Below are 15,369 nucleotides of genomic sequence, written 5' to 3'. Positions count from 1 at the left end.
AGACACAAACATCAAGCCACTAATTGGTATAATCAGATTAGTTCTCATATCCATGGTGATTTTGCACAGTACACTCCTTTTGTCCGAAAGAAAATATAGATGCTTCAGGTGTGGCTAAAGCTACCCATTGGTATGATAATAACCCCTTCAGGGCACAAAACTGTGAATCAACTGCCAGTTTACCCTTTGATTCAAACAGGGAAAGCCAACCTTTAGCACATACGTTTTTCCATTTCAGCAAAACCAATTACATGCCTTCATTAATAAGAATAAGGAATGGAATTCTATACAAATATTAGACTGCACCTTAACTATATATATCCAACTGACTTTATTCCAACATTCCTGATTAAGACCAACAAAGATGCTGTCTATAAAAACATACACTTTATTCATATGCAATAACTTTCCCATAAAAATAACATATTAGGAAGAGCCATTTAAATACATACCATTTAATAACATCCAAGGGCTTCCATGGAATGTTGGGAGGGGATTCCCCTCCGTGTCCCATCTATATGCTAATGAAAGGTCGGGATTAAAAGTGTTGTTTATCTAAAATTAACTTTTAGTAATTTGCAATTGGTCTTAATTTTTGTATTTTTTGTGTATTTCCTAATTAGCTTTTTGTTCATCAACTCTCTGGTTTTAATAAAATTGTAGCCTCACAGAGCGACAGTTGTTTGGATGTCGGTTAGAGAACCCCATTTGAAAACTGCCACCTACTGGGCATTGCAAATTATAACACAATTTGATGTTTAATGTTTCTGCTTCTTGCATTAATGATATAGACTAAAGGGTCCCCTCCTCCCTAATCCCATGTTGTTTTTATGGATTAGCAAAGTGTTTTTTTATTTACTGTATGTAAATAAAAGGTATGTTTTAATAGATGGTAGAGTTCAAATAAAGTCATTCAGATACCTAAGTAAATTTCACAACTAAGCGCCAGTCTACTAAAGTTTAAAAGGTGCACTATTCAATACATAGTGTATTGGACATTCAGTTGATATTTCTAATTTAGATCTGGTTAACATACTAAAGGCAGGTGAAAAGAACAGTTTTCAATGAATCCAAAAGGCAGAGAAATGGTTCATAGTTGTTATATTTGCTAAAGAGAATGCCACATACTTGTACTACTTTCCCAGAAATAGTGGTTGGAGCGATAGAAATAATTATCCAATTTGCATTCCTAGGTGTTTCCGGCCACTGTTGCCCCGTGCTATGTCTACATCTTTGGCTCTTTGGAAAGGAAATAATCCTATGTGCATAAACACCTCCAAGCTAAAGTGCACTGTGTTTGTACTCCAGGCTGGGTCATGGACTGGAAATGTGCTACATAGAAATATATACAGTATACTATTGCAGATCAGCAGTATTAGCTTTGTTTATATGGCTCATGTTAGTCTTCCAATACCATATGCATTACTTATTGTAACTTTTCTTCACAAACCTTAATCAGGGCAGTTTCACAGTAATTACAAATACTGAATATCTCTGAAACATACATCATACGCACATATATATATTTATATATACATAAACTTTATCAAATGCCATCTGATAAAATAGAAGTATAGCATTTACCATGTTTTTATAACTTACATTTTACATTTATTTTTAAGAAACATTAGTAACATTTGGATGTTTTGCTCAGAAGAATATAAAAGATAAGAACATCATTTGATCAAGTGCTGTTTTGATTGTGCAAAGGATGAATGTTTTTGGAAAGCTTATCAAGATGTGCAGGAGAACCTTTTATTTAAAACTCTGCAACAAAGCACCAATCATTTTAAATGAAGATTTTTTTTTAATATACTCTACTCTGTAATGGATAAAAGCTTCTTATGTTTGAAAAATGAGGCATCTGACACTTATCTTTAGATCAAGGGATTTTCTTCAAATGACTTAAACTTAAAACACTGAATATAGTGGTTTCCAAAATCAAATTTTTAGAATTCTGGTGCTCTCAATTTCCTTTTACACTGAAAGATTTCTAAATCATCAGTTACTCTTCTCTGACTCTTTTAGTTGGTTCCCTTCATCCATATGGTATCAAGATTACCTACTGGTGTGAATTGGAAATCATTGTGCTATTTTCAGCATGTAGGTGTTGCATTTTCATGATAGACCATTCATTTTCAGAAGACCACGAGGATGCCTACTTGTTTGATTGGCCAGCCATCACTGCCACTAAATGCAGATTTAGGCAGATACAGGATACCCTGTACTGAAAATGAAAAACAGAGTAATAATAGACTCAATTATCCTCTTCCCAGTAGGGCAAGTTTCAGTTTGGTGGCTTTGCAACTTGCGCAATGCAAACCATATAGACAATCCAAATATGTACACAACCAGTAGGTACAATTTTCAGTGCAGTTCCCCATTGTTGCCTACCTGAAAATCATTACATCAGAGCATTAACCTAAGCTGGAAAATCAGACCGGATAACCAGCATCAAATACAACAACTTCTGGATGATTGGCCTCCCTTATTTTTTCAAGTAGGTTATCCATGTTCTGCTATAGAATTGAACAAATGGACTTCAGATACAAGACAATATGTATACCAAATATGTGACGTTGTTGATAATAAAGAAGCAATACTGGCATAGAACTTTACACAGTATGTAAGGAATACCACCTGGCATAGATCAGAGCTTTATGGATTGTTAACTACACCGTTTGTGGTGATATAAGAAAGCACCAGAACTTGGTTGCTTATAAGAAGAATGTTTAGAAGGGTTTGCACCATTTTGTTCTGGAAATTGTGGAAATAAAATCTCCAGAATTTAAAATTAGCACCGGTTCTAAACTGTTACCTGCTGATACTAAGGGGGTTATTTACTAAACCTCGATTTTTTTTCTGGTTGAGTTTATTTTGGGCAAAAATGCAAATTTTTAGAGGAAAAAAAACCTATAATTTTTCACAATTTATTATACCCTGAAAAATCCGAAAATCTGCCTACCCAAAACCAGTCAAGGTCATGTAGATGGTCAATGGCAGATGCCCTTTTTACAATTTAAAGATATTGTGACATGCTTTAAATTTCGTCTGATAATCTGAAATATTTGTGGTTTTCAGGTGATAACCCAAAAAATATTGAGCAATTCGGCATCAAATCCGAATAATTTATATAATTCGATTTTATCGAGTATTTTCCCGAACTTTTTCAAGTTATTTTATTGATAAGTAAGATAAAATTGTGGATGGGAGTTTGGTCGAGCTTGGTTTAATAAAAAGATAAGATAAATTCGAGTTTTAGTAGATAATCCCCTAATTGTTGGGGATCAGTCTGACATTCTTTAGGACCTCACAGTGTACCACAATAAGGTCCATGATTTTGTAAACTGCCCAAGCACCAAGTGCAAGAATAGAAAACAATTAAGGTGCGGTCCAGCATATTAAATACACAGAATCTGCAATATGATGCATATATATTAATTAATAACAATATTAACACAATATAAATAAATCAGTCAAAATCTGTCAAAAATTGCCAAGGTTTTAAATATGTAATAATCCATTGAAAGCAAGTTAATATTCCAACAGAATTAAGTAAGATCATATATACACAAAGAGGACCTAACATATATTCACTTAGTTGTGCTCTATAAGAGAGAAAATAATGTATGATACAATACATGCTCTCATATTCTACCATTCTGTACAGGTATGGTATCAGATATCCAGAATTCTTGGCACCTGGGGTTTTATGGATAAGGGGTCTTTCTGTTATTTGTATCCCCATGTAGGGGGCTTGTTTTACCTCCAATTACATCTTAACTAGGATCAAATACACGCTACTGTTTTATTATTACAGATAAAAAGAAAATCATCTTAAAATTGTGAATTGATTAAAATGGTGTGTCTGGGAGTAAGCAATGTCATAACCTTAGTGATGTAGAGGATAATGGAAGTTATGGTTCTGGAACAATTACCCTGCTTAGAGATAGTCTACCTGAGACCAGATGTCTGAATTATTCACTTAGTCTCTAGGCTCTTTAACTGCAAGAATGTCACTGAAACATAAAGGGAAGTTGCCACACAAACAGAAACCATAAAATAGAACATTAAGAATGGTTTTGCTTTTTTATAGATATAGGTATGGAATGCCTTACCCGGAAACAGAAAGCTCTGAATTATGGGAAGGCCACCTCCAATAGGCTCCATTTTATTCAAACAATTAAAAAATGTTTTAAATATATTTTTTCTCTGTAAAATTAAAACAGCGCCTTGTACTTTATCCCAATTTAGACATATGTAATCCTTATTGGAGGCAAAAGAAACCTATTGGGTTTAATTAACGTTTAAATGATTTTTTATTACACTAAAGGTATGGTGATCCAAATTACAGAAAGACCCCTTATCTGGAAAACCCCAGTTCATATACCTGTACTTTCTTTTATGGCTTTTGGAAGCAGCTTCCTGTTGATCATGTAATATAACAATACATTTTTAAAAAAACATATTTTGTGCCATATTTTCTAGTAGCTGGCAGGTTCCAGGGTGGCTCTTCCAGCAGGCGCAGACCCATGATGGCCACTGGCAGCATTATGCCAAAGGCTCATAGATATACACATACAATATACATGCAAAATGTAGGTAATACTGGGAGACAGTTTGCAGAGACCATCCAACAGTACCATTATGTTACAGTACATATACCTAAAAACTGGATTTCACCAGGTCTGAGCCAGTAACTTCATTGCTTTTTTGTTCCAAGACAATGACAAAGCCTGGGAAAATTAGAAAAAATGGTTGCATCTAAGTCAAATTAGAATGTAACATTGGAAAACCCTATGGTATGTTCACATTTAAATGTTTCCAATATTGCCTTTTATTAATAGAGTTTCTATAGATGATGTTTGCAAAATTCTTACATTTAGCTTTAGCATTAATATTTAGATATTTATATAGGCAAGTAGACAAAGGTCCTTCTTTGAGTGCAGAAACACCGTGTAGGGATTTCAGGACAGCAAGCACATTTTTAGTGTAATCATAATTAATATATAAGTTGTATACTTTAGGATGTTATATAGAATACATGCTCATTAAGATTGCTTAAGATGGTATATACCATCAATACTGATAAAAAGCCATTTTCTAATTTATGGAAAGGAGACATAATTGTGCCTTAACAATTAACATAAATTTATCAAATTTACAATCCCCAATAGTTTCTCTGTGGATCTCATGCACTCCTACTGTTTCATGTTTCTCATCCATGTGCAGGAGGCAATTTGTCATCCTTTTAAAGTATATTCATAAAATGTTCTGCATTTTAAGAATTCAGGGAAGGGAAATAAAATATCCTGCACAAGTGTAAGGAGGAGGAAGAAGAGCCTACTAAGACCTTTGCCGAAGCAATGGCACTACGATATACACTCCAGCCTCCTATATTTGTGTTTTTGAAGGACAATTTCTTGAACAATAATGAGTGTATTTCTTTGTTTCCACAGCATAAAAGCTGAAGGATAAATTGAACAAGGACTCAGCTGTAGCTTCAGCTGTAGTGGGTTTTTAGGCAGGATGAGCAAGAACTGCAGAATTGAGAAGCCTTCAGATCAGACTGGATTTAACAAGCACAAAAGCTGATCAACTGCAATCCATTATCAGAATTGTACTGCACTGTTATTACATTCTAAAAAAAATACACCACTATTTTACGTGCAAAAATGTACATAGAAAAAAGTGATTTTCTGCAAATAAATATTTCACCCCTGCCAGAATTGTAAACAGACACATAAAATAGTTTAAATCTACAAACTACAAGTTAAATATGTATTTGCTCGTATGACAATAATGTCGCAAAATACAATAATAAATTCCATGCTTACATACAGACAGTGTATGGAGAGTACACTGAGAGCATGACCTACACCTCAATGTTTCATTTAATGTTCACAAGCAAGACCAGCTACAAGAGTTGCACATTTATACAGCCTGGGGATGGAAAAAGTTCCCAATGTCCAGGGTAAGAGTTTCCTTGAAATAAATTCACCTTGGAAAACCTTCACCAAAACCAAACCCATTTTAATAAACTAGAAGAATATTCATGCAGCCTGTGAAGGAATTATCCTATTATGTTGCTCAATCAACTCTCTATTATAAGGTCTCAATGACTGCTCCAAGCTTCTCTTTCCATAAACTGCCGTTTCAGTTAGTCCACGATTGTGTCACACTGTCTCTGTAAGCACCTGCTGACGCCAAGTAGGACAAAGATGATATTACTGGCTGCTGATGTAGAAAGCATCTCCAGTATATGAGATAATGCCTGCACCTTAAGAACATTTAAAATTCAGAGTTTAGCACCTCTTAATTTAGACAAAGGATAGTCACAGAGATTGGCACATCTTGCACGGTATAGGACCAGAATAGGGCCTTATAGCAACAGAATATAGCAGACATATAGACAAAGAGCCTGCTACTTCTACAACTGGACACATTAAGCAAAACAGCCTGACAAAGGACAGGACAGATATAGTGCACCATGCCTAAACATTCGACAATGGTACTGAGAGAGGAATACAGCTGCCACCACCCCAGGTTCTTGCAACTCTGTCAGCCATTGAGGATTTAGATAGTTCTAAACTAAGACACTATGGAGTCTATGTTCATGCCAGTATATCTAAATACATACTTTTTGTGTGTATTTTCCTTAGATCTGCCACAATGATGAACCAGCTGCAGTCGCATAGGTTATTTGTAAAGTATCTTGCTTATTGTGTACTGTACTGTCCTATGCAATATAATGTTGGTGCAGTGTGATTCACTGTGGAGAAAGTGTGTATGTAATGAAGTACATAAAGGGAGTCTGCTGTGGTAAATGGGGTAGAAATGGGGTGCTATGTTGCTGCTGTCCTCCCTCAGTCAGGCCCCCTCCTCAGGCTGGGACACAGTAACACAACAGCTGAAGCCACTGCCAGGAGCAGAACAGGATTCCACAGAGCAGCCTGAGAGAGAAAGATAGAACATAAAAGTATGACATACTGCCAACATTATTGCTGTTATATATGCTACAAAGCTAGTGCCCAGTGTTGTGTTCCCAGTTTTCCAGAAAAACAAAGAAACCTAAAAGGCACACAATTAGAGATTAATATCATAGTGGTTATTGCCAACACATACTCCACAAGGACTCTGCCCTCTGACTCAAGTGTCAAAGTAATATATTAACTAGGTATTTGGTGGTACAGTTGTACCCAGTTAAGGTAGGCATATGTTACTACAGCTGATGCTGTTTTTAAACTTGTAACATCATCATGTTTAATAGTATAGAAAATTGAGGAACAAGACACAGCAACAAGCAGGCCACAAACCACATGCATTTTGATCTGGCACCACCATGTGTATATTTGGTGTACAAATAAATTTAAATATTTTGCAAATAAATTACACATCTGGCAGATTACCAACAGGTAGCTACTCAGTCCACACAATATAGGGAGCATCTTCTCTGAAACTGATGGTGAAGTTGACTCACAGAGAATCTCACCAGTATATTTTCTCCTCATCCTCATTACCTTCTCTCTTCTATTATCATTCCATCAAATTAAATACCTTCATTATTTTTCCTTTTGAATCACTATTCACTGTTCACAGACATTCTGTCTGTCTCTCATTTCTATAGCATCCTGTTATTTCTTTACCTATATTTTTCTTCCATTCATTATCTTAATATTTTGTCTTCTTTGCTCTACATTCAGCCCTACTTCTCACTCTACAAACTTCTAACCTCTGGGTTTAAAGGAACAGTTCAGTGTTAAAAAAAAGCTGGGTAAATAGACTGTGCAAAATAAAAAATGTTTCCAATATATTTATTTAGCCAAAAATGTCATCTGTAAAGGCTGGAGTGAGCAGATGTTTAACATAACAGACCAGAACCCAACTTCCTGCTTTTCAGTTAGTCAGCGACTTGAAGGTGGGCCACATTGGACATAACTGTTCAGTGAGTTTGCAATTGATCCTTAGCATGCAGCTCAGATTCAAAAGCAACCTGTTATGACCCATGTGCCCCCCCCCCTCAAGTCACTAATTGGTTACTGCCTGGTAACCAATAAGAGAGCTGCAAAGCAGGAAGTTGGGTTATCGATATTACGTTAGACATCTGGTCACTCCAGACACCAGCCTTTATAGATTACATTTGTGGCTAACTAACTATATTAGAAATATTTTCTATTTTGCACAGCCTATCTATTCACCCAGTTTTTATTTTTACACTGAACAATTCCTTTAAGCATTGAATCAGTTTCAACACAGAGGCTTGCATTTAAAGTTAAATCAACCCCCCTCCCCCCAGTGCATGAAATCAGACAGCAGACTGTACCCAGTCATATTGGGAAAAGTGCCATGCTCATAACAGAAATTAGCTGCAGCTGAGCCTGATGCATTGTCATTGATTCATTGTATAATGCTTTCAGTGTAGCTACTCTGCTAGATGACTAGACAATGAAAAATAATAGAAAGAGTTTGAAAGAAGTAGAGAGCAAAAAGGGAACTGTGTAGCAGAACAGAGAACACAGCACAGTATGGTAGTGAAAGAGCAAAGTGGAAGAATCTGAATAAAAGACCACAGGGGTCATTTACTTTGGGTCAATATCGAGAAATGTCCTTTGAAAAAATATATGTAATCTTAGGTAACTGTGAAGAAGGCAAACTACATGATTCCAAGAGTATTTAAAAATAAGTTACCTTATCTGTACATTTCAGCCATGAAAAGGCATATGACTTTGCTGAGCTAACAAAAAATAATGTACCATTGAATGTGAAAAGAAAATCTAGTTATAGGTACCAAAAAAAAAATAAATGAGATAGGAATAAGAAACAGATTAATAAAAGAAATGGACAGTTAAAGATACAGTATATTCTACATCCAAAACCATAACAACTATAAAAATCATGTAAACTATGTTACCAAAAAACAAAAATATTCAGGTACATTTTTTCTTGGAACCAGGGAATAATTGTCAAGTTACTTGATATACAGTATGTTGGATAACCTGAACTGTTTTCATGGATTGTAACTATGTAATAAACAATAAAGGAATATTATACAACATTACAGATTGCTGATGAGATTACCAGAAACCAATTTTAATACCAAATTGTGAGAAGAGTCAGAAAGATTCAGTAAGAACAGAACAAGGGATTCTTGGCAAAAAATGACCAAGTAGTTTACTTCTTGCCAGTGTGTAACGAATAGTTACCCTGGTGGTCGTTGCCACATGGGGGCGAATGCCGTGCCCTCAGCGGAGACGCCTGCCGCATGCGTCTGAACCCTTCCAGCACCGGTTCCTCTATGGTGTGCGTGACCGAGCACTTCCGGGTTTATGTGCCGGTGTGATGACGTCATCGCACAACATCGCAAAATTCACAAGGTAATTAAAGAGGCTTTTGAAATTAACACATTGCCCGTTGTTAGGTTCAATTAGTTTGTTCCTGGTGCTATTCTTTAGTGATTCCTATTGATCCTCTGGTTATTGACCCTTGCCTTACCTGACTATTCTAAACTCTGTATCCTGACCCTTGCCTGCCTGTTTACTCTGACCTCTCCAAGCTGAACCTTGGACTATTCTAACTATGCTTGTGCTGGCCCGGCCTGCCTGTTCCATGCTGTGTTTTCTGGCCTGCCTTCCTGGTGGTGTTCTTCCATCCAGTATCCTTGGTGAGACGATTGGGCCCCTTTGCTAGTCCAGTAACCTGTAGCTTTGCTCCTCTCTTAGTAAGACCTGGCGGCATCCAATTAGCCGAGGGCTCCTCCCGAGGTGAAAGGCAGCTGTTAAAGGCAGAAGCAAGAGCCGAGACTAGGGAGCCTAGCACTTGTTCTGGATATAGGGTGCCAAGTGTGACACAGTGTAAAAGGATAGAAGAAAATCACCAGCAGCACACTGTTAAACTTGCAAAAGTGCTCAAATGCAAAATTTATTTGTGACAATGTAAAAGGATGACTGACAGAATACTTGAGAATGTCCTGGACACAGTTTATATCTGTCCCAGGTCATGGTTTACGGCCATGTAGCCAGGCCAGGTTTTCTTGTGCTTACATGGGCTATTTAAACAGCATTTCTCAGTCTGTGTGTGTGAGATAGTAGCTGGGAAGCAGACTGCATTTTTCCACTCTGAGCTGGACTTAGGATATAGCACAAAGTGTGACTGGAGAGAGGAACAGAAAATCCCTCCTAAGAGACTGTGTGCTAAAAGCCCTGACAGAGGCTTCTTGGACTTTATGCTTCTAATGCTGTAAGTCCTGAACATCTTTTGTTTTTTTGCACACCAGTCTGTGTGTTGAAGCAGGACTGCTAATCCTATGTTGAAGCAAGTGTGCTGAAGCAGTTTATTTTGTTCATAATAAAAGTTAGCAAAGCTGCTAAAACTGTGGCGAGGATATGGTCCCCACTAACCTCAACCTTACACCAAGTAAACCTCAAAGCCTTATAAGAATATTGGCCATAATCTAGCTATGTGCAATTTCCAATTGGTAAAAAAACAATACAATAGCTTTGTTCAACAGTAAACTACACATTAATAGCAATAAATATTTTCTATACACTACAGTATTTAGGGAAATTGTGTAATAAAACACCATTAAGTCAATTGGAAAGAAAGGATAGAAGTGAAAGGACAAGAATAAGAATACAAGAAAGGAACACATAGTACAGCAATGGAAGACATACATGGCATCAGGCATGAAAGCAGAGGAAGCAGAGCCACTCCTTGCTGTGCAAAGCAATACGTGCAGGGCACAAGGAGTCACAAGAATACTAGTACCTGATGCGCACTAGGACGTCTCAGCCCACCAGCACCAGAGCATCCCCACTACAATAATAAGTCCTAGGAGGGGAAGGGAAAGAACAGGAGGGTCAGATCCACAAGGGGCCTGAGAGAGAAATTAAGAGAATGAAAATAGCAGAATGGGGTAAATATTGAAGTGGAGGAGGAAATGAGAAATGGAAGTAAAGCATAAAAGGTCCAGAAATTAAACGTGGCAAAGGCAAAAAGATTTGTTATTTTGTTTTCAATGTGAATGTGCAATGTGACCATTAAAATTAATAGCAATGTTTAAGAGCAAAGGAGTTGGTAATCGCAAGGAAGAAAAAGAAAAGAAAAGAGAACCCCATAGAAAATTTGAAGGCCAGCAAAATAATGGAATAGAAGAAACAAACAGCAATAAAAAAAATTACCACAATACAAAATATGAATATTGTTAAATACAAAAAAGATGTAATATAAAAGATGCATAGTGTGAAAGTGGGAACAGTATGGATATTGAGAGAAGAAGCAGAAAATGAAAATAGACATGAGACATAGCAATTACAATAAAAGGGGACAAAACATAAATGATTGAGAGTGACAAGTAACCAAAAAAGAGAGGGCAGATGGCATATAAAATGCATAAAGCAAATGGTTATTGATGTTTTAAGGAGACAAAGAGATACGAAAATGATTTCAATGAAAAATGTAATAAAACAGAAAAATGGGAAAATAAAAAGCAATATTAATTATCCAAATAAGAAGTACAAATAATATATTAATATGGATGCGTTAAAAACACAAAAATAAAATTGTCAAAGAAATTAAGTAAAATAACATTATGACGTATTTATAGTGGCAGACACAGAGGGTAAAAAGGGAGATGTAAAGGTAATATATTAATGTATTAAACATTACAAGAGTATGTATATGGGTACAAGTGGGAATTAAAAACAAGGTGATATAAAATCAGAAGAATGGAGATAAAAGCAGGTGATGTATTTATGGGAGCAAGACAAAGTAAATGTGGGCATGTTAAGGCCATTGAGATAAGAAGGCATTAGCGAAATGTAATAATTTATGAAAGGAGATATATAGGATTATACATAAATTGGTAGATGTAGGGATGTACACGAGATTTATGTAATTATAAGAGCATGTGTCAAAGGGCAGAAGAAGGCATGTAAAAGTAATTTCACATAGGCAAACATGCACACATGCATAAATGTCAGAGAATGTTGACATTAAGCAGAAAGTTTGAAGAATAATTAACAAGTAAAATAAAAGCACCGTGATGGTGGAACCAATGAGTTACAGAGAAGAAGAAAAATGTAGATGCAAAAATGCAATTAGGGTCGTTGAATGTGTTGAAAATAAACAAAAAAGAACAATAATAAGCATGAAGGAAAAAAGTAGAGATAAAAAGGAGCAGGATTGAAAAAGAGGGGAAGAAAAAGAAATACATTGGTTATGTTGGAGTCATCAGGAAGCAATTGTGCTCAGTTTTTTTCATCCAAATGCTAGAATCGCTTATTGAATATATGGAAATGTTTATTGAATATATAAAAACCTGGTTTGCTTCTTTGTTTAAGGACACAGATGGGAAAATGTATTCAATTCTGGTTTATAAAAGATCTATCCTCTAATGTCACATGATGCTGCAACAATGACAATCATTTAGATTGAGAAAAATGGGAACTGAACTATACAGTAGCCATAGCATTATAATTATACAAACTCTATAATCAAGACTTCAATTTGATGTTCTTTTATTGAAATGTACTATATTTGAGGTTTTTGATGTATCTTTACATCAGAATAAAGTAGAGAAACCCTCTTTGGGGTTCATATCGTACATAGGTTATAAGGTATTCATTTAACCTTGGATTTTTGGGATTCGCAATATGATTGCGAAAAAACTTGATGAAATTGGGGCAAAAACCAGGATCTTTTTTTGGGCTTTTTCGCCAATTACTCAAATTGTTTTGGGCTTTTTACATATTTCAAGTTTTTGCCCGAATACCCCAAAAAGTCGGATTTTTGGGCTAAACCCAGCGCAGACCACGAAAACTTTATATTGAGATAGGTGCCTCTACCATTGAGTTATCCAGGACCTCGACAGGTCTGAGATGGTGGAGTTTCAAATATAGACTTTTTGCAGCATCGGGGTATAATAAGTCTCAAAAAGTCTTCTTGCAGCAGTTGGGTCAGATATTCATTGACAGTTAGATCCAATATATCTTATAGGGGGCCTCCTTTCCTAACAGATGAATTAGAGCTCACTCACATAACTGATTCAAGTACAAACTAAATCTAACAAAATAACTGCCTTTTGCACAAATCCTGCATGTAGAGAGCCATGATGTCTGGTGATTTTAATAGAGTGAGCTCTAATACCTCTTCTAGGCAAAAGGAGCCCCCCTATAAGATATTATCGGACAACCAACTCCTGCATGAAGACAGAATGAAGAGAAACAGATGTCGAGAGAGGAATAGTGAAGATTAACTTGATTATTTCAGAAACGGTACAGAATGTTTTATTGATTATATTTAGAAAGTTTCTTATTTCAGTATGCTGAAGCTTCTATTAAATTTTAATTTAATAAATTTTGCATTTATCATTGATAGAAAAAGTGTTTAAATAGTTAAAGTGTTTCATTGTATGTGTAGCAGAGAAACTGGATATTGGAAACAGTTACTATTAGGCTGTCTCATATTAGGAACAATATAATTGTGAACTATCTTACAACTATGACTAAAAAAAAGCATAATGTGAACAGCACCAATAAAGCACCGGGTCAATTTTACACCTGGGCATTAAACCATGGCAACCGATTAGTAATTAGCCTTGTGTCAAACTGCTGCAAGTGAAGCAGCGAAAGCAAAGACTTGATTGGTTGTCATGGGTTACTGCCCATGGACAATTCATCCAGTGTTAGTATATAAGGCCCCTGCTTGGGCTTAGTCCAAATATACACAGTTCTGTAGAACACCAAACAATGCGCAGTGCTCTGTGCCTAGAAAATGGTTGAATTTCAAATGCATCTAACAATAATAACCCTGTATAAGTAGGGTTGCCACCTTTCTGATGGACTTTTAATGTCCTGTAGGGGGAAGTGCTGATAGGTGATGTCATTGGGGCAGGGAATTGGCAGGCCAATGATTTCACTGGACAGGCAATAGGTGCGTCTATGATGTCAGAGGCATGATATGGACAGATTGGGGAGAATATAAGTGGTTAGAGAAGGGAAGGATGATTTAAACGGCAGGGTTTAGTGGTAAAACATTTTATGGAGAGGAGGAAAAAATGGCTGATTAAAAATTTACCAGCAACTACATTGCTGATAAATTTGCAAAACTGGCCCTACGTCTAGCTGGTGATTTACCAGCTAATTGTCAACCCTATCTACACATGGTAGGGAACTATACAATTTTGTAACTCTGATGATTATATACCATTTAGTCCTTTGAGCTAAGGTGCTTGCCAAAGGCCAGTGTACAATGAAAATCAGCTCCAGCAACATGATTAGACTGTGCACTGGGATCTCTGTGTATTCTCCTGAACAGTTAAACCAGTTAATTGTGCTGTAAATTATACGTGCTCTATTTTGCTACATTCATAAAACTTCAGGTACACCAGTCACACAATCAGCACACATGGCAATAAGCAGGTGTGCAGTATATAACACATATACTTTTTCACCTGTACACATGCAATAAAAAATGTACATACCCCTTCCCCATGAATGAAAAACAGCCACAGTCAGCAAGTAGGCAAAAAGGGGAATATTAAATAGGGTACAACTAAATATATGGGAGTGCAACCTGCTACTGCAATTAGAAACTCTGTGTGATAAAGCAGAATGGCAACATGCAGCAGTGCTGGTTTCACCTGTAAGCCACTGTCTTTCAGTCTGTGAATCTCCTCTCTGCACAGTCTCAGCTCCTCCTGTAACTTGTCTTGCTCCTCTTCACTTAATCGGTGACGCATCTGCAATTCCTCAATCTCAGATAAGAGCCCTTCACACTGAAAAGCCGAATGGGAGGAAGAGCTGGTCAGATAGTAATGCTATAGTGCACATGGAGATGGACAGAGATAGGTATGGGCTAATTAACTAACAATTGTTAAGGAAAGATTGATTCTGATGATTTCACTTTTACAGCTTATCCTGAAAATCAAAAAGATGGATTTGATCAATATTAATACTAGGGATGCACTGAATCCAGAATTCAGTTCGGTATTCGGCCACGTATCGCCCGATGCACGCATGGCTCTCTTTTTTCCTCCCCCTCCCTGAATTGCAAATTAGGGTTCAGATTCGGTTCAGTATTTGGCTAAATCTTTCACAAAGGATTCAAGACCTCTTTATAATCCAAAATAGTATATTTGGTGCATCCCTAAATAATACTGATCAAATTTATTTGAAAAAAATTACCGTATATCAAGAAAAAAAAATATATCAACATTGTCCATAGTCTACTATGGTATTTGAGATATTGACAATGATAAATATCAGCCTTAGTCAAATCAATCAAGTGAGCCTAGCCCCTATTGTGTTCAATGGAGTTATGAACTGTCCTCAAAATCCTACTAAAAAACTATAGGTGCTTGTTTGTTTGTTT

At 36.4% G+C, this 15,369-nt stretch overlaps 2 protein-coding genes across 10 annotated transcripts in view; one reads left to right on the top strand and one right to left on the bottom strand.

The window, feature by feature from the left end:
- tspan33.L (tetraspanin 33 L homeolog) overlaps window positions 1–15,369 on the top strand; it is an 85,080-nt gene that overhangs the window by 18,226 nt on the left and 51,485 nt on the right. The window lies entirely within an intron of this gene.
- Window positions 4,301–15,369, bottom strand: part of LOC108711245 (coiled-coil domain-containing protein 136-like) — a 29,587-nt gene continuing 18,518 nt past the window's right edge. For 2 of the 6 annotated variants that reach the window (XM_041586597.1, XM_018252796.2), the window contains exons 8-10: window positions 14,639–14,773; window positions 10,765–10,873; window positions 4,301–6,953 (exon numbers count right to left, since the gene is read on the bottom strand). In XM_041586597.1, the coding sequence (XP_041442531.1) occupies window positions 10,775–10,873; window positions 14,639–14,773 (234 nt within the window). In that variant the 3' untranslated portion in view covers window positions 4,301–6,953; window positions 10,765–10,774. The remainder of the gene's footprint in view (window positions 6,954–10,764; window positions 10,874–14,638; window positions 14,774–15,369) is intronic. The other 4 variants (XM_041586600.1, XM_041586598.1, XM_041586601.1 and 1 more) reach the window with 4 other exon arrangements.

This window comes from Xenopus laevis, chromosome 3L, assembly GCF_017654675.1.
Source record: "Xenopus laevis strain J_2021 chromosome 3L, Xenopus_laevis_v10.1, whole genome shotgun sequence".
NCBI classification, from domain to species: domain Eukaryota; kingdom Metazoa; phylum Chordata; class Amphibia; order Anura; family Pipidae; genus Xenopus; species Xenopus laevis.
This window is presented reverse-complemented; position numbering and strand designations above follow the sequence as displayed.